Genomic DNA, 22413 nt, shown 5'->3' with positions numbered 1-22413 from the left:
TATCAAGTATAATACCACTACACATCTATTCGAATGGCTAAAATAAAAAATATAAGAGGCAGAGGAGGTGGAAGTTACACTCATCCTCCTCCCAGGTCCAAATTGGAATTACAACTAAATTACAGAACATTCAACCTGAATAGCCAACTGAAGACTAGCTGAACAGAAGTCTTGTAACCAAGGATTTATAGAAGAAGCCACATTGAGACTGGTAGGAAGGGCAGAGACTTGAAAAGGGCTGGCCCCACATCCATGTATATCAGCTGGGAACCTGGAGGGACATCTCAGCTGCAAAAGTTACCCCGAGGAGCAAGGGGCCTCAATCAAACGCACGTGCATGTGGGAAGAAAAGCCCATATAACATCTGGCTGTGAAAATTAATGGGGATTCTATCTGCCAGGGAGAGACAGTACTCTGCTCAAAACCCAGGTGCCCTCTTAAAGGAACAGCACACAAAATCTCATTCGTGGCCACTTAGCCTGGGCTCCATCCAGCACAGAGAGGGAAGATAAGAGCAAACTGGAGATGTGGGAAGACAAACATGGTTGTGAGGCTCCAGGGAAAGAGCGGAAGGGATAGCTGCCAGGGCCTCTATGCCAAGTTCCTCTCAGACAACACTCACAGATGACATCTTTCCTGGGTCAAGCACTCCCCTCCATACTGCATCAGCCTTGATAAATGCACTAGCACAGTGGTCGGCAAACTCATTAGTCAACAGAGCCAAATATCAACAGTACAACGACTGAAATTTCTTTTGAGAGCCAAATTTTTTAAACTTAAATTATATAGGTAGGTACATTGTTATGAACTTAATTAGGGTACTCCTAAGCTGGCCTTTGCTAAAAACTCAAGGGGACAAAGAGCCGCATGTGGCTCCGTGAGCCGCAGTTTGCCAACCACTGCACTAGCCCCACCCTCATGACTCCGTCACCCTGCCCTGCTGAGCTGTTGGAAATTACAACCAAACTTTAAATTTATGAAATCAAATTTGACCCATGTACCAATATTTTAGGACAAAATTAGTTTGAAAAAATATATACCTATACCCATACTTTCTCTTGAAAACAATCCGAATATACTGGACAATCACCAGAAGGTATCAACCTATAAAAGGTGTTGGCAAACGTTTTCTTGTTTCTCCTTGCCAAGGGACCCCATCCAACTTCAATTCAGTTAAAGAGAAATGCTCCCAGTGTGAGCCATCAATAATAGTTTATAGGATCCTATTAAGGAATCAGAGCAGCTAAACGTTTTCCCCTAGTAAATGACTTTATGAGACAGGTATCATTATTATCCTCAATCTTCAGATGAGGAAACTGAGACTTAGAGCAGGTTACCTGTCCAGGGTCTGATTCCATAGCCAGTGCATGTCTCTATTATTCTGCCTCCAACATACTAAATTGATCGATACAAAAGTACGGTAAGTCAAAAATGAAAAATTAGCTATGTCTCTTAGAAGTCATATCACAGATCACCAAAGGAAAATATTATTTTGCCAATTTAATATTCTGGGTTTTTTTCGGTTTATTTTTATGAAGGTTATGATTCAGTATTAATCAGTTTCAAATGTGCTTTTGGCTATTTTGTCCCACAGTCACCTATAAAATAACAAAACACCTGCAAAATAAAAAATCTCTTGTCTGCATTTTGTGTTATCTGTGCTCCTACCTGACACTGGTTAATGGCTGAATGGTTGCCATGGAATGGTGACTGTCTTTCTTTATCTCGATGATGTCGACTGCTATGCTTACTTCTCTGCAATTGCTGGCGTAATTTTGCAATCTGCAAAGGGAAAAAATAACACATGCATCAGTGTTTCCCATACTACATAAAGCATCCTTGTTTAATAAGAACCAGAAAAATTCAGTCTTAATAAAAGTTTTTAATTTTTAAACTGTATCACAAAATCCTGTTGTATATACACAAGCATATATAAAGAGATATTCCAAGTACTAAACATGTGAAGTTTTCAGCATTTAGAATAAATTATATTTCAGCATTTAGAATAAATTATATTTAATTCTCACAAAGAATTAAAAATTAAGTTATTCTCTCATTGCCCTCATAAATCACATTTTATTTAGATTTCTTTATCAAACTTGTGACCTTCAACAGCTCCAAAAATTAAACTATTTGAATATCAATTCAAGCCACAAAATGCACTCAGAGATATAATCTTTAAAAATACCAAATAAGAACGGACAACCAAGATGGTGTCATAGGTAAACACCTGAACTTGCTGCCACACACAACCACATTAAAACTACAACTAAAAGACAAAACGAATATCATCCAGAACCATGGGAAGGCTGGCTGAGTGGAAATTCTACAACTAGAAGGAAAGAGAAAAGCGCATTGAGTCCGATAGGAGGTGTGGAGCTGTGGAAGTGTGGAGGTACGGAGGCGCACGCGAAAGGGGCTGGCAACTGGGTCCGCTATTGTCTTTTTCAATCGGGAGGGAGATACAAGCCACAGACTGCTCTGAAGTTCAGTTCCAGGAGAGACTCTGAGGACCCAGACTCATACGGAGAGAAACTGGACTGTCTGAAGTTGGGCCGGAACACGAGGGCGGCTTTCTCTCAGAGGTGCTTGCAGCGATCATTGTTCCAGCACGGTTCTGTGGGACAGAGACCTGGGGGCCTCTTCGGGGCAGGGCTGACGGGCAGCCATTGCTGTTTGCTCTGCCCTGGTGATTCCCTGAGACCCCGCCCCACCCAATTTACAACCCCACCCAAGCTGTACGCAGAGGCTTTTGCATATGAATGGACTGGCCTTTTGCAATCTAAAACCTAACAAACTGCAGCTGCGTCAGAGAGTGCCAGAGCTTCCAAAAGAAGGCCCATGGCTGGACAGAAGCTTGCACTGCTTCACAGCTGGGTCTCATCTGGGCACCTCCAAACCTCAAACAAAGAAGAGGAATCTGCAGATCTCCCTGTAGCTCCTGCTGGGTGGCCTCAGGCAGTGGCTGACTTTGCACCTCCTTGGAGATCCAAGAGCCAATGTACCCAGTGGTCAGAGTGAGACCATCCAGATTACAACTCTTCACATCCATAAGAGACACACTCAGGGGGCAGACTCAGTGAGCGCCAAAGCCCCACTGAAGTAAGTCCTGCCCCATAAGGGTGTCTCCAGCACAGAAGTTCTCCCATTGTAGACACAACTGGTCCTCACAGCCAACTAGCCTGGAGGTCAATTCCTCCCAGTGATACCAACAGCAATCAAAGCTTAACTACAACAAGACTGTGCACACAGCCCACAAAGGGGTGTACCAAGAGTGTCCACCTCAGGTAATTAGGGAGGCTGAGCCACTGGGCCCTATAGGACACCTAGCACATAAAGCCACTCTATCAACACAGGGAAGCAGCCAAAATGTGGAGACAAAGAAACAGATCACAAATGAAAGAAATGGAGGAAAACAAACGACTGGATAAAGAGTTCAAAACCATGGTTATAAGGTTACTCAAGAATCTTCTAGAAACCTTCGAGAAATATAGTGAGACCCTCAAAGATATGAAAAATATCTTTGATCGCACACTACCCCAAACAAAAGGAATCCAAAGAGGACCACACCAAGACACATCATAATTAAAATGCCAAGGGCAAAAGACAAAGAGAGAATATTAAAAGCAGCAAGAGAAAAACAGTTACCTACAAGGGAGTACCCATACGAATGTCAGGTGATTTCTCAACAGAAACTATGCAGGCCAGAAGGGAGTGGCAAGAAATATTCAAAGTGATGAATAGCAAGAACCTACAACCAAGACTACTCTACCCGGCAAAGCTATCATTCAGAATTGAAGGTCAGATAAAGAGTTTCACAGATAAGAAAAAGCTAAAGGAGTTCATCACCGCCAAACCAGTATTATATGAAATGCTGAAGGGTATTCTTTAAGAAGAGGAAGAAGAAAAAGGTAAAGATAAAAATTATGAACAGCAAAGTGACAACAAATACATATCTATCAACAAGTGAATCTAAAAATAAAGTGAATAAAAAATCTGGTGAACAGAATAAACTGGTGAATAGAATAGAATCAGGGGCATAGAAAGGGAGTGGATTGACAATTCTCGGGAGGAAGGAGGCAAAGGGGTGCAAGAAGAGACTGGATAAAAATCGTACACCTATGGACTAGGACAGTGGAGGGGGGCGGTAAGAGCATCGGGGGGATGGGAACCGGGTGGAGGGGAGCTGTGGAGGGAAAAAGAGGAACAACTGTAATAATCTGAACAATAAAGATTAATTTTAAAAAATACCAAATAAAATTTTAATCAATATCCCATGTTATTTCTGCACTGAATTTTCCTGGGTTTTTCTTCTACATTACATGTAAAATAAGAATGTTATAATTGTAGACAGAAAATGGTAATCAGGTAATCATAGCATAGCACAGGGGCAAAATCAACTTAGTTATACTGGGCTACTAAATAGCAGAATCACTACCATAATATACAGAAATAATATATTTAAATTTGTTATATCACTAAAATTTATATATCTGATATTTGTATTATATTAATAGGTATAGACTCATTTTTTTAGAAAAGAAGGAAAAACACACTATCAGATAAGTAATGTGTACATTTCTCCATTCAAATCTTCATTCAATTAACATAACTGTTTTTCTGTTGTTAATTCTCAAGTAAACAGAACTAAGATAAAAACAAACACACAAACCCCAAACACAATGTAAACTGACAAATCTCTACTGCCCACAATTTCAAGGAACTAGCCAATGAAGGAATCAAGTTTCCACACCCACTTTCTTGGAATCATTTTCCTGACCTCCTTAAGTTGATCTGTACTTCCCCAGGATGCTGAACGCTTGTGAGACCCTTTCTTCTTTTCATAATATTCTTCGGCCCATGCACTTTCTGTCTATAATGAGAAAAAGGGGGAAGGGAAATTTTAATAAAAGAATCATTTAACAATAATGTATACCACATTTGCCACAACATGGATGGACCTTCAGGTCATTATGCTAAATGAAAAAAGTGAGACAGAGAAGGACAAATACTGTATGTGGATTCTAAAAAAACAACAACACGTACATAAGAGATCAGATTCGTAGTTTCAGATCAGAGCCAGGGGATAGGTTGGTAGGGGACTTGGATGAAGGTGCACAAAAGGTACAAACATACATTTATAAGAGAAATAAGTACTGGAGATGTAACATACAACATGAAGGTTATAATTCCCACAGGTGTATAGTATATTTGAAAGTTGATGTTTCTTTCTCTCCTTCTCCCTTCCTCTCTAAAGTCAGAACAAATATATATTTTTAAAAATCAATAAGGAAATAGAAGTTTTGAACACTATAACCAATATGACCCAATATATACTTATTGAACATTACACCTTATAAATTCTGAACATATGGTTTCTTTATCCCAGCATGCATGAAAAATTTATCATCACAGACCATATGCTAGACAATAGAGATGTCTCAGTAAATATCAGAGGATTCAAATCACTGAGTATATTCTATGATCACAATGGAATAGAATTTGAGCTCAATAATAGTAAGACATCAAGAAAATATCCAAATATTTAAAAAGTAATCAACACAATTCTAAAGAAATTAACTCATCAGTCAGTGAAAGATTCAAAAGATGAGAAAATATTTTGAACCTAATGATAATGAAAACATAGCATATTAAACTATGTGAGATACTTCAAAATGTACAAAGAGAAACCTCAAAGTTCAAATGTTTACATCAAATAACAACAAGGAATGTTTAAATCAGTAGTAATCTAAGCTTCCACCTTAAAAGGTGAGAACAAAAAGAGTGTATAAAAAGGTTATTATATGGTGACTATGTGGGTTTATCACAGATAATGAAGATTTATTTCAAATTTAAAAATCTAGCATTATAATTCACCATGGTAACAGAATATAGGAGAATAACCATATTTATCTCTATAGGTAGAAATAAAACATTTGAAACATTCAGCACCTTTTTGAGGCAAAAACTTCCAATAAATTAGGAATGAAAGGGCACCTTCTTAATTTCATAAAGAGAATTTAAAAACAACTGCTAACACCCTACTAAATGGTGACATTTTTTTGCTTTTCTTCTAAGGCTGGGAAGAAGGCAAGATGTCTGTCTGTGTTCACCATTTGTATTACTCATTGTAGTGAATGTTCCAATCTTATTAAGAATTAATATGACAAAATAAGAAATTAAAGTTATAAAGATTATAAAACAAGAAGCTTGAAATAACAAAACAAACAAACAAATAAATAACAAGAAGCTTAACTATCTTTATTTGTAGGGGACATGATAGCCTATATAACAGAAAACATTTCTATATGCTCTTTTATCAGTTCAGAGCCTGCAGAGTTAATTTGTAGTTTGCTGGAGAACCAAATTAGCAATATAATAAATTACTTTAAGACAAAGGACAATGAGCTAAACTATTTCTGCTTTATACAAATTTTAAACTAAATATGAATAGCAGCAAAACCAAAACAAAATAAAATACTTAGGGAGAGATCAACCAAAGGACTTGTGTGCATGCATATGAGCGTAACCAGTGGTTAAGGACAACAGAGGGGTGGGGGCATGCGTGGGGAGGGGTGTGGGATGGGAATGGGAGGATGAGGACAAATATGTGATACCTTAATCAATAAAGAAATTTAAAAAAAAATAGCATCCAAGAAATGTAAAATGATAACTTGACAGTATACTCATGTCCTAGTTTCATTAGACTGATGCTTTGACACCACAAACTACTGATTAAAACAGTTTCCTTTTTAAAGTCTAAAAAAAATAAAAATACTTAGTGGATACAATTGCATACAGTAATATTTAGATCTATACAAGTCAATCAGGGAAAATTGCATTTTTGTAGAAATAATAGCTACAAAAGATAACTTTCAAAAGCAAATCTTTTACAGGTAAAATTCAACATTTGATTTCCAATTAGTTTTTACCATGTATAATTTTTTATATGAAAAAGGACTGATTCATCTGAATATACTTTTAATAAAATAAGCAGAAATTATGTAACTGAGGTTTTAGAATAATGAAATTAAATTGGTTACAGGAATTTACTTGGTATAATTTCTTATACATACTTTAAAATTTGGAGATTAAAGGAGAGTAACTAACAAAAACTGGAGAAATTAAGACTTTCAGATTACAATGCAATATAGAGATTTCACGTGAGGTTGACTTTAAATATGGGGAAGATGCATGGGTAAGTACACCAGAGTGGAGCTTCCCACATCAATAGTTTACTTGCAAGGTACCAGACTGAGTGTGCCTTATCTTCTCAAAGTGGTGGGTTAGGGTAACGGTCCCAACAGATGAACAGCTGTTACTGCAGGTGAACAGCGGCACATCAGATACTGGGTTTTTAATTCAGAATAGAGTGAAGGTGAGCAACATAGAATTTCACAGGAATTTCTCTTTAGACAGCATCAAAGAGTTGAAACTTGATGCTTGTGAATGTCTGTATTTGAATAGTTTTCGGTATTTGAACTGTGTGTTAAACAATTACTGAACACACTGGCATATCAGAGATTTTCTATGAAAAAAAAGTGATTTTGTGTACATATATTTATGTGTTTACTCATAAGATAAATTTAAAAACCTGCTTTTATCAGTCACCTCTTCTGTCCTGTCTCACATTTTCTCAGTCCACTTTCTCACCCACCTTCCCCGCCCCCCCACAGCACTGCATGTGTTTCACACTGTTTTACTAAGGCTTTTACATGACGTGGTTGGGACGCCTGTGAGAAGCTGATGATCATTTGTGGGTGCTCAAAACTGCAAATATGGGGGAATTAACACCCCATGGGTCAATCCTTGACTTTGAGGGATATTATGCTCAGTGAAATAAGTCAATCAGAGAAAGATAAATACCATATGATTTCACTTATATATGGAATCTAAAGAATAAAACAAACAAAATTGAAACAACTCATAGAGAACAGACTAATGGTTGCCAGGGGGCAGCGGATTGGAGGAGTGGGTGAGAAAAGTGAAGATATTAAGAATTACAAATCAAATGAACTCTCCAAAAATGTATCTGGAATAAATAAAAAGACCCTGATAGCTGCAGTAACCCTGAGAAAGAAGAACCAAGTAGGAGGGATCTCAATACCAGATATCAAGCTCTATTACAAAGCCACTGATCTCAAAACTGCCTGGTATCAGCACAAGAACAGACATATATATCAATGCAACAGGACTGAGAACCCAGAAATCGACCCAAACCATTATGCTCAATTAGTATTTAACAAAGGCGGCAAGAGCAGACAATGGAGTCAAGACAGTGTCTTCAATAAATGGTGTTGGGAAAATTGCACAGATACATGCAAAAAAAATGAAACTAGACCACCAACATACACCATACAGAAAAATAAACTCAAAATGGATAAAGGACTTAAATGTAAGATGGGAAACCATAAAAATCTTAGAGGAATCCACAGGCAGCAAAATCTCAGACATATGCCGATGTAATATCTTCACCAATAGAGCTCCTAGGGCAATGGAAACTAAACAGAAACTAAACAAATGGGACTACATCAAAATAAAAAGCTTCAGCACAGCAAAAGAAACCATCAACAAGCCCACTGCATGGGAGAACATATCTGCCAATGCTATCTCCGATAAGGGTTTAATCTCCAACATTTTTAGGGAACTCATACAACTTAACAAAAGGAAGATAAACAATCCAATCAAAAAATGGGCAAACAACCTAGATACTTTTCAAAAGAGGACATACAGAAGGCCAAGATAGATATGAATACAAGTCACTAACCATCCGAGAGATGCAAATCAAAACGACAATGAGGTACCATCTCACACCTGTCAGAATAGCTATCATCAACAAATCAACAAATGACAAGTGCTAGAGAGGATGTGGAGAAAAAGGAACCCTTGTGCACTGCTGGTGGGAATGCAGACTGGTGCAGCCACTGTAGAGAACAGTATGGAGTTTCCTCAAAAAACTAAAAATGAAACTCCCATTTGACCCAGTAATCCCACTCCTAGGAATATATCCTAAGAAACTGGAAACACCAATAAGAAAGGATGTATGCACCCCTATCATGGCAGCACAATTTACAATAACAAAGATTTGGAAACATCCTAAATGCCCACCAGCAGATGAGTGAATTAGAAAACTGTGGTATATCTACACAATGGAATACTATGCTGCTGTAAAAAGGAAGGAACTCCTACCATTTGCAACAGCATGGATGAACCAGGAGAGCATTATGCTAAGCCAGTGGTCAGCAAACTGCGGCTCGCGAGCCACATGTGGCTCTTTGGCCCCTTGAGTTTTTAGCAAAGGCCAGCTTAGGAGTACCCTAATTAAGTTAGTAACAATGTACCTACCTATATAGTTTAAGTTTAAAAAATTTGGCTCTCAAAAGAAATTTCAATCGTTATACTGTTGATATTTGGCTCTGTTGACTAAAGAGTTTGCCGACCACTGTGCTAAGCGAAATATGTCAGTCAGAGAAAGATAAATATCACATGAATCTCACTCATTTGTGGAATATAATGAATACATAAACTGATGAACAAAAACAGATCCAAAGACAGGGAAGCATCGATAAGACCGTCAAACCTCAGAGGGAAGGTAGGGGAGGGTGAGGGTAAGGGGGAGAGATCAACCAAAGAACTTGTATGCATGCATATAAGCCTAACCAATGGACACAGACACTAAGGGAGTGAGGACATGAGCGGTGAGGTGGGCAATGGGGGGAATAAGGACACATATGTAATACCTTAAACAATAAAGAAAAAATATATATATATTTAAAAAGGAACAATTAAAAGGAAAGAATTACCAATCAGTCCTGGCTGGTTTGGCTCAGTGGATAGAGCGCAGGCCTGCGGACTGAGCAGTCCCTGGTTCGATTCCTGGTCAAGGGCACATGCCCGGGTTGTGGGCTCGATCCCCAGTAGGGGGCGTACAGAAGATAGCCGATCCATGACTCTCTCTCATCATGGATGTTTCTATCTCTTTCTCCCGCTCCAAAATCAATAAACCCTTATCTTAAAAAAAAGAATTACAAATCAATAGTTACAAAATAGTCACAGGGATGTAAAGCATAGAGAATCCTCTCTAATAAAATGGTAATGTGCAAATTAACCATCACTCCACTACATAAGCCACGCCCACCAGCCACAGCCACGCCCACCAGCCAATCAGGGCTAGTATGCAAATTAACCATATCCAAGATGGCTACAGCCACAGAGAGCAAGGTTTCCCAGGTAACAGAGCAAGCCAAGCTTTCCATAGCCGTTGCAGGCCTAAGCCTCCACTCAAGCTACAAAGTTTCAATTATAGAAGGTAAACAAATTCAAACAAATGGCGGCAGAATGGAGCTTGAGAGAGCAGGCCAGGGTTGCCGGCAGCAACAGGGGAAGCAAAGCTTTCCACACACCCTGGCCAGGCTCACCCGCTTAAGGTTACAAAGTTTCAATTGTAGAAGGTGAATTAACTGCCACAGAAATGGCTGCCGCCCCGGAGAGAGCATTAGGCTTGGCTCCGCTCCAGGCTACAAAGTTTCAATTGTAGAAGGAAAATAAATTCCAGATACCAGGGCCTCCGCTTGGGTTGCCAGGGGGCATGGCCAGCCTGCAAACCACCACAGGCCCCTCGCTCAGGCCGCCCCACACCCCAAGGGAACCCCCACCTGATCCGGGACACCCTTCAGGGCAAACCAGCTGGCCCCCACCCGTGCACCAGGCCTCTATCCTATCTAATAAAAGAGTAATATACAGATTGATCATCACTGCAACACACAATATAGCTGCCCCCATGTGGTAAAGATCCTGCCCCCATGTGGACACAAGATGGCCACTACAAGATGGCCAGCAGGAGAGGGCAGTTGGGAGGCACCCGGCCTGCAAGGGAGGGCAGTTGAGAGGGACCAAGCCTGCAAGGGAGGGCAGTTGGAGGTGATCAACCCTGCAGGAGAGGTCAGTTAGGGGTGACCAGGCTGGCAGAGGAGGGAAGTTGGGGGCAAACAGGCTGGCAGGGGAGCAGTTAAGCATCAACCAGGCTGGCAGCGGAGTGGTTAGGGGGTGATGAGGCTGGCAGGCAGAAGCGGTTAGGGGCAATCAGGAAGGCAGGCAGGTGAGCAGTTGGGAGCCAGCAGTCCTGGATTGTCAGAGGGATGTCCGACTGCCCGTTTAGGCCCGATCCCAGATTGGAGAGGGTACAGGCTGGGCTGAGGGACAACCCCCTGCCGTGCACGAATTTCGTGCACCGGGCTTCTAGTATAGTCAATAATATTGTAGTACCTATGTATGGTGCCAGGTGGGTACTAAAAATATTGGAGGAACTACTTTGTAAGGATATGATTATCTCACCACTATGCTATACACCTAAAACTAATACTAAATAATACTGAATGTAAGCTGTAATTGAAAAATAAAGTTTAAAAAAAGGAGGGAAAAGTAGACTGGGAAGAAAGAGGGCATGGATGGGGAGAAAAGGGAGCCCAGTAAGACGCACAGAATGCTAGAGGGAAAGCTGACAAGATTAGAAAACATTTACTGCTTTAAACCCAGTTATTTTACAGATAAGAAATGTATCTTGACTCTCAGTCCTAAGATCCTTTTAGGGCAAGAGATTTGCTGTGAAAGGCAAGAAGCACTCACATCAGATACACAGAGAGGCTGAATGCCAGAAAGAGGATAGAGAACCTTGAAGCCAAGTGGGAAGGAAAAGAAGAAGCTGAGTAAAAGGCACATGGTTGTAAGAGGCAGTGGATTTCTCTAGCAGGGAAGTTGAGGTTACTGCTGCTGGGGAGTGGGAATTCAGATGAGTGTGTGAGACTGTGTGGGAGGGGAGCTCCCCATCTGGGTTCTGAGGAGAGCTTTAGAGGACAGAGAAATTCCAGAGCTCTGGTGGTGTTTGAGGAAGCACCAGGTAAGAGCTGTTAGAACATGAGCATGCCTGTAGCCTAAGCACCAGTGCAGTGGACCAAAAGGAAGGATCCCCAGGAAGGTCTGAAGACACAGCGGGGAATGATGGACTTCCCTAGGGTAGCTGGGTACCCTGCCTGGTTGAGTTCTAATCAGGATATATCCCACTTATCTCAGTTCTCTCCTCTGGGGCTTTCTGTGTCCAGGGAGCACACAATTAGTAGTGACCTGAATATACAACTCCTTCTCTACCAATTCTTTTTTTCTTTTTCTTTTACTGGTTCTGGTTGCCTTTCTTCACCCCTGTTTTTATCACTTAATTTTGGCCTTTTAGTACTGATTGCATTTTATCTTTTCTCTTTTTCTAATTTATTTTGTCATGGCTCTTATTATCAGACTAGCGGCCCGGTGCACTAATTTGTGCACAGGGACGGGGCGGGGGGATCGTGGGAGGTTGGCCAGTGGCACCGAGGAGGGAGCTGACCATTGGCCCCCCCTGGGGAAGGGGCTGCATCTGCCGCCACACACCCCTGGTTCCCCGTCTCAGCCTGTGGCCTGAAGGCCCCAGCAGACTTGGGAGAGGAGGCGACGGTCGCCGGGCCAGGCGCAGAAGAAAAAGACGCTGGATGCTGACGCCGCCCTGCCACTTCTCCTTCCCTCACTGCCAAGGCCCCTTGGGGAAGGGAGAGGACGGGAGCAAGACAAACCCTTGTGTTGAGGGCAGACTTTCAATAGATCACAGCGAGGGAGCTGCTCTGCTACGTACAAAACCCCAACTCAGAAGCAGGTCGTCTACGAATGATTTAGCACCAGGGGCCAATGGGAGCTAGCCGGCAGGGGGGAGGGACCACGGGTGGTTGGCCAGCCAAAGGAGGTTGGCTGTGGGAGCACAATGACCACCAGGGGGCAGCGTTGAGCTCCGGTGTTGAGCGTCTGCCCCCAGTGGACAGTGTGTATCATAGCAACTGGTCAACCGGTCATTCTGGTCATTTGGTCGTAACGGTCACTTAGGCTTTTATATATACTAGAGGCCCAGTGCACGAAATTCATTCACTGGTAGGGTCTCTCTAGGACTGGCCGGTGATCAGGGCCGATCAAGTTCCCCACCTCTCCGCCTCCTCCTTCCCTTGCCGCCCACGCGCTCCCTGGCGTCCTCCTTCCCTTACTCCCTCCCTCAGCACCCCACGGCTGCTGCTGGTCGCCCGCCATGTTCTCACTGCCCCTTGGTGGTCAGTGTACTAGTCATAGCAAGCCATCAAATTCCCGGTCTCCCGGTCGAACTCGCAAGGAGACACTTTTCATATTAGCCTTTTATATATATAAAATAGTGGGTCAAGAAACTCTTTGCTATGTGTTTACTCAAATTTCTCATTTTTAGGCAGGTGCTTTGATTTTTTATTTTTGGGATTAAGTCTTCTAAGGGGTCCCGCCTTTCTCTCAGCAGTATGAAACCACATATAGTCTAGGACAGGGTGTTTTACTGTCCTTTCCCCTTTTCCTAGCTGCAGTGCATCTTTACCTGTACCCTGAAAGCTATAGAGCTTTCTGTCCTATTCCGACCAGGTTAAGATTTTTTTTTTTTTTTTGGTTGGGAGATAAGGTAGAAAGATCTGGTGGAAAGTTTTTGCCGTTCTCATGCAGTTGCTGGTCTCATGCCTCAGGTTTGCATCAGGAGAAAAGTTTTTCTGGTCTCTATTCTTGACTCCCATCTTTCAGGGGTCTCTGGTGAGGGCTATGGAAGAATTCTAGAAATATAAGTGAATTACCCATGTTTTTAATTCTCAGGTGTTCTATATACTCCTATTAGCCTTTAGTAATGTGTTAATGTTGTAGAGTAGGTGAGAATTCTCCCAATCTACCCTTCTTTACTTCTTATGGATATGGACTGGACAAAATTAACAAGAGGAAAAAGTACTCTAATACATGCACATGGGAGAATTATAAAATGATAGATCATAATGTGAGGCTCAAAGAAGAGAATGAACTAGGTACCATTTTGTACCTTTTAGGTGAACAAACAATAAATTTGTCAGAAATTTACAGGAAAAATAAAGCTAGTGCTCATTCTAAGCAGGTTTAGGTATTTGTTTTTAAGGAATCTACACAAAATTTGAGCTCAGGTAGTAAATTAGTAAAGGCATTACAAGGTTTGTTTATACACACTTTTTTACTCTGGATTTTATAACTCTTGTGAAAAAGTTCTCTCTCGATGCTTCAGGAATGGGGAGGGTACCTATCATGGAAATTTATTTCCTTCAAGTGGATAGAGGAGGGTCACAGAGCTCTTCCTGCTCTTGCTGCTACTCAGGTGATTTTTAGTTCAAAATAATATGTCACTGGAAGATCTTGGGGCAGCCAACTCTGAGCCCCAGCATTAATTTTAGCTGAGTTATTCTTACTAGCTTATATAGCACCTGGCATCTGGCATCTGGCATAAGTAAGCAAGCATCTGCATCCCCTAGTTCCTTGAAGATGTCTGTTTGTCCTTATATTTTGAGTTGATTGCCTTGACACTTCAGTTCTCCAATGGTTCAAGAAAATTTGTAATTTTCATTATCCAGTTTATTTTATAATTGTAAGTAAAGAGTGAATCTCTTTCCAGCTATCTATGTTGTAATTGTGAAAAGTTGTCTAAGTGGAGCTATCCTATATAATAAAGAGCTAATATGCAAATGGTCATCACACCCTCACGCAGTCCTGGCTCAGACACTCAACATTGGGGAGAAAGGAACCAGCCAGGCACAAATGAGCTCGCGAGAGAGGAATGGGGACCAGCCAGGCTGTGGCCCAGGAGAGGGATAAGCTGCCCGCCCCACGGTCCTGGGCGCCAGCGGCTGCACCTGCACCTGTGGCCCAGGAGAGGGACAAGCCGCCCACCCCGTGGTCCCGGGCGCCAGTGGCTGTGCCTGCGCCTGTGCTTGTGGCCTGGAAGAGAGACAAGCCGCACACCCTACGGTCCCGGGCATCAGCGGCTGGGGCTGTGGCCCGGGAAAGGGACAAGCTGCCTGCCCCGTGATCCCAGGAGCCAGCAGCTGTGCCTGCGCCTGTGGCCTGGGAGAGGGACAAGCCACCACCTGCCCCACGATCCTGGGCACCAGGGGCTGGGACTGTGGCCCGGGAGAGGGAATAGCCGCCTGCCCCATGGTCCTGGGCACTAGTGGCTGCGCCTGTGGCCCGGAAGAGGGACAATTCGCATACTCCACGGTCCCCTCGGTCCCAGGAGCCAGTGGCTGCACCTGCGGCGCAGGAGAGGGACAAGCCACCTGCCCTGCAGTCCCGGGCACCAGCGGCTGTGTCTGCATCTGCAGCCCGGGAGAAGGACAAGCTGCCCACCCCGGGTCCTGGGCGCCAATGGCTGCGCCTGCGGCCCAGGAGAGGGACAAGCCACCCGCCCCACGGTCCCAGACGCCTGCAACTGCAGCCTGGGTGAAGCTGCCTGCCCATGGTCCCCTGCAGCTGCAGCCAGCCCAGGCGAAGCCAGCCCGGGTCCTGGGTAGGCCTGCGGCTGGCCAGAGGGAAGGAATCCTGGGTCCCAGGTGCAGGGCGAGGCAGAGGTGGTTAGGGACGATCAGGCCAGCAGGGGAGCAGTTAGGGGCAATCAGGCTGGTTGGGGAGCAGTTAGGGGCAATCAGGCAGGCAGGCAGAGGTGGTTAGGGGCGATCAGGCAGGCAGGCAGAGGTGGTTAGGGGCAATCAGGCAGGCAGGCAGAGGTGGTTATGGGCAATCAGGCAGGCAGGCAGGCAGAGGTGGTTAGGGGTGACCAGGCAGGCAGAGGTGGTTAGGGGTGATCAGGCAAGCAGGCAGGTGAGCGGTTAGGAGCCAGCAGTCCCGGATTGTGAGAGGCAGTCGGACATCCCCCAAGGGGTCCCGGACTGGACAGGGTGCAGGCTGGGCTGAGGGACCCCCAACCCCCATACACAAATTTTGTGCACTGGGCCTCTACTTTTAAAATGAAACCAGAGTACCCATTCCAAAGGAACTACATTTCACATTTTACTCCTTAAAACTTTAGAATGCTTGAACTGGGCCAGATCTTTGGACTGGCCAAACCAGTATTGTCTTTCAAACAACTGTTTGCAAAGCTAACAAGAAAGCAGACATTTTGACCACAAGGACTAATTATTATAGACTCTGTCAATGTAAGAATGTCCAAACCTATAAGGAATTTTTATAAAAGTATGAGTGAAACCAAATGACTTGTATGCATGCATATAAGCCTAACCAGTGGTCATGGACAACGGGGGTTGGGGGCATGTGTGGGGAGGGGTTTGGGATGGGAATGGGGGGATGAGGACAAATATGTGGTACCTTAATCAATAAAGAAATTAAAAAAAAAAGTATGAGTGAAACTGATGACATATATTAGGGAGCAAGATCTCAAATACTTCAAAGAATAACAGTTCTGCAGCTTCTTTTAAGCATTAAAATTAGAAGGAAACATAAGGAAGATTACATGGAGGTGGGAGAAACCAAGGTGAGGACTGGAATATAGGATAATTAACATGATCGTATGCTCTCTTGAGGGTGGTTACAGCTTGTTTCAAAGGTGCATTAACCTAGATGTACAGAAACAATAGACAGGGCTTACCTAGGCAAAGATAAACTTTTTACTAAAGAGATTATATGCCTGGGAAATAACTATCAACCAGGACCTGCTCAACTAAGAATTTATGATCAGATCAGCCTTTGAGGTTACTTTGCATAGACCTTTTTTGTTGTCCAAAACTTTCTTTCTGAAGACAGAATTAGTAACCATCCATGTGTAGTGTAGGGGAAGAAGAAACTTTCCTCTACCCTCCTAGGTTCTTTCCGCTGGTCTAATAATTAAATTAACATGAGTCAGATTAACAAGAGAAAATCATCAAATTTAGTAAATATGTACACATGGGTACCACACATACATGAAAGAGTCAGAGAACCCACATACATGAGAGATTCAAGGAAAGTTATGTTGATATAAGAACATCCAAACCTGTAGAGGATTTTTATGAGTTTATTTAAGTCAAACTGATGACATTCTGGGAAGCAAACTCTCAAATGCTCCAGAGAATGACAGTTTTGGAGTTCTTTTTATAAATTTCAAATCAAGGGAAAGTCGCTGTCGCGAAGGCTGGGCGGGCGGCTGGGAATGGAATGGGACTAACTGTGGAGAAGTTACCCCAGGATTTCGCGCTGAGCCCCCTGGACCGGAAAGCCCGCTGGGTAGGAGAATCCCAGAGGTTATTCAGTAGAAGTCTTGGGGTGCATTTTCATTGATTAAAAATGACTACTCTTGGGAGTTTAGAAACTAAAGTCACCCTGACTTCAACCCCAATCCGAAGAGCAGGAGATGGAATGGAAACAGAGGATCCACCTAAGTCTGTTGAAGTCACCTCTGCAGTCCAGCCTGTAAAGCCCCACGTCCTTCCGAGTCCAAGAAGGAGGAAAGCAGTCGCACCAGAGAGCCCAGGAGTCCTGCAGCTGGGCAAGATCTTCACTGAGAAAGTGGTGGAAGTCGAAGCTGTAAGAATATTGGTTCCCAAAGCTGCTATCACCCACGTTGTCCCCAACAAAAATGCCAAGGGTAAGCCTCTCGGACATCAGAAAGGGGAGCTCTCTGGTCAGTCCCAGGGAGCTGCCGAGCCCCGGAAGGAGCTCACAGAGGTGAAAAGCACCCTGGAGAAGCTCAGGAACTCGGAAAGGAGGCTGCTGCAGGACCGAGAGGGCCTTTCCAACCAGCTCCGCGTGCAGACGGAGGTCAATTGTGAGTTAAAAAAGCTACTGGTGGCTTCTGTTGGTGATGATCTTCAGTATCACTTTGAACGTCTAGCCCGTGAGAAAAATCAGCTTATTTTAGAAAATGAAGTTCTAGGTCAGAACACAGCTCAGCTTGCCGAGGAGTTAGAACGAATGTCAATACAGTGTGACGTGTGGTGAAGCAAATTCCTCGTGAGCAGGGTTATGGCAGACGAGTTAACCAATTCCAGGGCAGTTCTGCAGCATCAGTTCAGCACCGGGACACGCAGGGTGCTCTCCAGGAACTCCTGAGTGAGTGGGAGCAGCTTCGCCAGGGAATGAAAGCCACCCACACTTTACTGAAGGAGCTCCTGGTCTCCTTGCAGTGGGGAAGAGAGCAGACGTACTATCCTAGCACCCAGCCTCACAGCACAGCAGAACTAGCGTTAACCAATCACAAGTTGGCAAAAGCAGTAAATGCTCATCTTCTGGGAAATGTTGGAACTAACAGTCAAAATAAGAGTCCACCAACAGTTGAATTCTGCAACATCCCAGCGGAAAAAATGGCTGAAACGGTGTTACACATTTTGGACCCAGCTACCAGTACAGAAAGCTCACCTGATAATCCGTTTTCTGAGTACTCACCAACCACCTTACTTGCTACAAAGAAAAATATTGGGCGATTTCATCCCTATACTAGATATGAAAACATCACCTTCAACTGCTGCAACAACTGCCAGGAGGAACTTACTGCCCTTTAAAGTGTCACATTGGGGCATGCTGCAGGCACGAGCCTGCTACCTAGGAATCATTCTTATTGGGGAGCTGGTGTTCCTATAATGCTAGAAGTAATCTCACTTTCTACTTAAATAATGTGTATCCCCAAAGATGTTTCATGTACTAGACTCCAAGTTACCCTTTCTTAATAAATGTCTCAGGGTAAGAAAAGAATGAGGCAGTGCAAATATATATCAAGTGGAGAATGCTTCCCAGGCATTACATGATGCTTTTCCTAATGGGCTTTAAAAGAGAAAAATTATATACCTTCTTTTAGGCCCCAAATTATTGTTTATCTTGCTATATATTTTATATGAGCAGATTTAATTTTGGTAATCAAAATCAATAAACTAAAGCCATGGGCCTTAGGCAGCCACACCCATCATTTACTGCTGTCTGCGGTGGGCTCTTATAGTACCACAGCAGAGCTCCACAGAGGAAACAGGCTGCAAAGCCTAAAATATTTCCTATTCGTCCCATTACTGACCCCTACTCTAAAGTAATCAGCAGAGGGAATGGGGGAGGAAATGTTTTTTCCCTTTTCGGTGAATTTGGGGGATGGGGGGGCTACAAAGGAGGCTTAGGAAATACAGTAGGTGAAGGGATAAATCTTTTAAAAATAAATGCTGTAAATTAGGAAAATTAGGAATTGATAGCCACATTAAGAAGAGCTTCAGCAAAATGTGTTTGTGCAGAGGATTCCATATTTTGAGTGGATGCCACTATATATATATATATATATATATATATATATATATATATATATATGAAATAGGTTCTAACTATTTGCTCCATTTGGCAAAGCAACAAAATACCCAATTTGATATTTATAAAATAAGGTGGAGAAAGTAGGATCTTTCTAGGATACGCTACAAACTCAAATATGTAACCTATCAATTAATTTACATTATGTAATATCCGTTACTGTTTATAATGGATAATCACAAAACACCCTTTTATAGGCCTTTAAAACTATCCATAAAATGTTTATACCAAAATATACTAATTAGTTACAGAAGTGCCTGTCAATAGAGAAGCCTTCAAGAAACAAATCTGGTCAGAGTACATTGTATTTTAATATCAACCTAGTGATTTTTTTTGGTCTGATTCATCTGAATTATATTTATAATTTCATGTGGCAATAAATTTCTCTATCTTCTTTAAAAAAAATTTTTTTAATTCAAATCAAGGAGGAAACTTACGGAAGATTACGTGAAAGTGGGACAGGATATTAACAAAATTATGTGCTCTCTTGATGGTGGTTACCTCTTAGAGAGGGGCCTGGAAAAGATTACTTCTAACATTTCAATGATGCACATTGTTCTAGATGCACAAGAACAATGGACAGAGCTTCCTTAAGGCAAATATAAACCTTTTATATAGACTAGGAGTATGACTACCTATTATGGTCTGCCTAGTTAGAAATTTATGATCAGGTCACCATGTGAGCTTACTTTCTGTCACTGAACTTGTCAGATTTATTACATAGCCCTTTTGTTGTTCACAGTTAAAGTGAGGTATATAAGGCAATTCTGAGGTAAAGATAAGGTAAGGCAGCTTGGGGCTTCAAAAGATCATCCTATATAATAAAAGTATAGTATGCAAATTGTTCCCCCGACCATGAGTTCGACCAGGGGGCCGGGCCAGCCTGGGGAAGGGAGGGAGTACCTGGCCGGTAGCCGGCAGCTGGCAGCTGCTAGGGATCCTACCAGTGCACAGATTTCATGCACTGGGCCTCTAGTTGCAGGCTAATAAGAGAAATTCAGTAATTAACAGTTTGTCCTGCCATGTATATTTGTTAAAAAAAAAAAGTTATTTCTGGTGATAGCTTATTATGGGCAAGACCTCTAATTTAAATTTTTAGAGAGAGAGATAAAGTTTCTCATAAGCCTGCAGGATCTTAATTGCCTTCAGCTCAAAGTAATTTAAATGCTAAAGTGGTACATTTTGGGGAGACATGTTCTGAACCCCTACAATAGCTAAAGAGTAATTTAGCTTATCAGCTTGTTAGCACCAATAGAAACACCTTTTTTGTATTCATGAAATTATCCCATTCTTTTCTCATAAAATCCCCTTGCTCTCACCCTATAATCAGGACATTATGTTGGTTTCTGCTTGAATCTGTGCTTCCCCCAATTGTAATTCTTTGATCCCAAATAAACCCTTATTGCCTCTCATTTTGTTTTTTAAGTTGCAGATTAAGATAATCTTAACTTTTTCCAAAATATTTTGTTTCTTAAATTAGCCTTAATTTGTTTATTTGCGCAAAAATAAACCTATAATAAAAGCATAATATGCTAATCAGACCGGACAGCTGAACAACCTTCCGAGCGTCATTCCGGACGTCCTTCCGAACTAAGCCGCGGGAGCAGATGCAGTTAGGGGCAATCAGGCAGGCAGACAGAGTGGTTAGGGGCGATCAGGCAGGCAGGCAGGTGAGTGGTTAGGAGCCAGCAGTTCCAGATTACGAGAGGGATGTCCGACTGCCTGTGGAATCGGGCCTACACCGACAGTCAGACATCCCCCCCAAGGGGTCCCGGATTGTGAGAGTGCAGGCCAGGCTGAGGGACCCCCTCACCCCGGTGCACAAATTTTGTGCACTGGGCCTCTAGTAACAAAATAATAGCCAAAGCACATTTATCTAGAAGTTACAAAGAAAAACAAAATTTTAGAGCCTTTTAACCATTATAAACAGCATCAAAGAGGAGGGTCAGCATGCCCAGCAAAGAATAGTTTATGTATGATAAGACAATCATGGAATATCCAAGCATGGCCAATAAGAACGATATATTGGACAAATAACTCCAGAATATTCTATTAATTTCATTTCCCATAAATTATCACTGTTTTTTTTTTAATATATTTTTATTGATTTCAGAGAGGAAGGGAGGGGGAGAGAGGGATAGAGACATCAATGATGAGAATCACCGACCGGCTGCCTCCTGAACGCCCACCACTGGGGATTAAGCTTGCAAACCGGGCATGTGCCCCTGACGGGAATCACACCCGGGACCCTTCAGTCCGCAGGCCAACTCTATCCGCTGAGCCAAACGAGCTACGGCTTATTACTGGTTTTTAAAAAGTGTTACTAATGGGAGATTTACAGCATAACCCTCTATGTAAATATAATGTTTATTTGCATATATTTTAATTCAAAATAAAACTTTATAAGATTCTCACTTCACCAAGTAGAAATACAAGTAATGATTTCTGATGTCTTAAAAATTTGTTAAAAATATGCGTAATTAAAAATATTGGATGCCTGAACCAAATTATTTAATCATTCAAAATTATTCATTGAGCACCTTGCCAGGAGGCCTCTGTTAAGAGTTGGAGATCCTGTACAGCAGAGGAAGATAGATCCAACACCCTGAGCAAACCATTGAAGTCAAGATTTTAAGTGGGCAACATCAGTTATGGGTTGTCACTTTACAAAATATTGTTTTGAGAAGGCTTTTGTCTAGACTCTCTACATTATAATAAAATCTAGCATGCCAAGATTTATAATTCTTGTTTTATGTGTTTTCTTAAGTAGAGTAAAAGTTCCTTGAATAAAGTGATTGTATTGTAGACCACTATATTATTCATGAGTGCTGCAAGATGCTTGTATCCAGGCAGGTGCTAAGTGACTTTTGGGTAAGTATTCATTTGGGTATATATCAATGCAAGTCAGAGGAGATTTTTCTTTATGTTTCCAGGTTCCTGTGGTCTCTGTGATAGCTACTGGTTCTTCCCTAAGGATAATAGAGTAGTAGTTTATACTGTTACACAGGGCAACCATAGGAGATTCTGAAAACCAAATGGAAGCCACCAATGAGATGTCAGAGATATGAATGAGGCAGGTTGTGGTTTAGATAGAAGAAGAAATTATTCGGGGAATATTTAAATTTAGCAAGAAAAGGACAGAGTGACAGAAAAGAGCAGGGACATAAGAATATCAGGTAGGGATAGGAAAGCCAATTAGTTTTATGCTTTTATTGTATGAATGAAAAAAAAATGTCCCCAAAGGTAAATTGACTTTTCAATGCC

General features: G+C 42.3%; 1 protein-coding gene and 1 pseudogene across 2 annotated transcripts in view; one reads left to right on the top strand and one right to left on the bottom strand.

Moving 5' to 3' along the window:
• FAM117B (family with sequence similarity 117 member B) overlaps window positions 1-22413 on the bottom strand; it is a 68615-nt gene that overhangs the window by 16189 nt on the left and 30013 nt on the right. The window contains exons 3-4 of the mRNA XM_079782311.1: window positions 4781-4873; window positions 1669-1782 (exon numbers count right to left, since the gene is read on the bottom strand). Coding sequence (XP_079638437.1) covers window positions 1669-1782; window positions 4781-4873 — 207 coding nt within the window. The remainder of the gene's footprint in view (window positions 1-1668; window positions 1783-4780; window positions 4874-22413) is intronic.
• LOC307105878 (golgin-45-like) lies at window positions 16962-18368 on the top strand (annotated as a pseudogene). Its single transcript has one exon. The product of its transcript is annotated as a golgin-45-like (transcript).

Source organism: Cnephaeus nilssonii, assembly GCF_951640355.1.
Source record: "Cnephaeus nilssonii genome assembly, chromosome: 10".
NCBI lineage: Eukaryota > Metazoa > Chordata > Mammalia > Chiroptera > Vespertilionidae > Cnephaeus > Cnephaeus nilssonii.
This window is presented reverse-complemented; position numbering and strand designations above follow the sequence as displayed.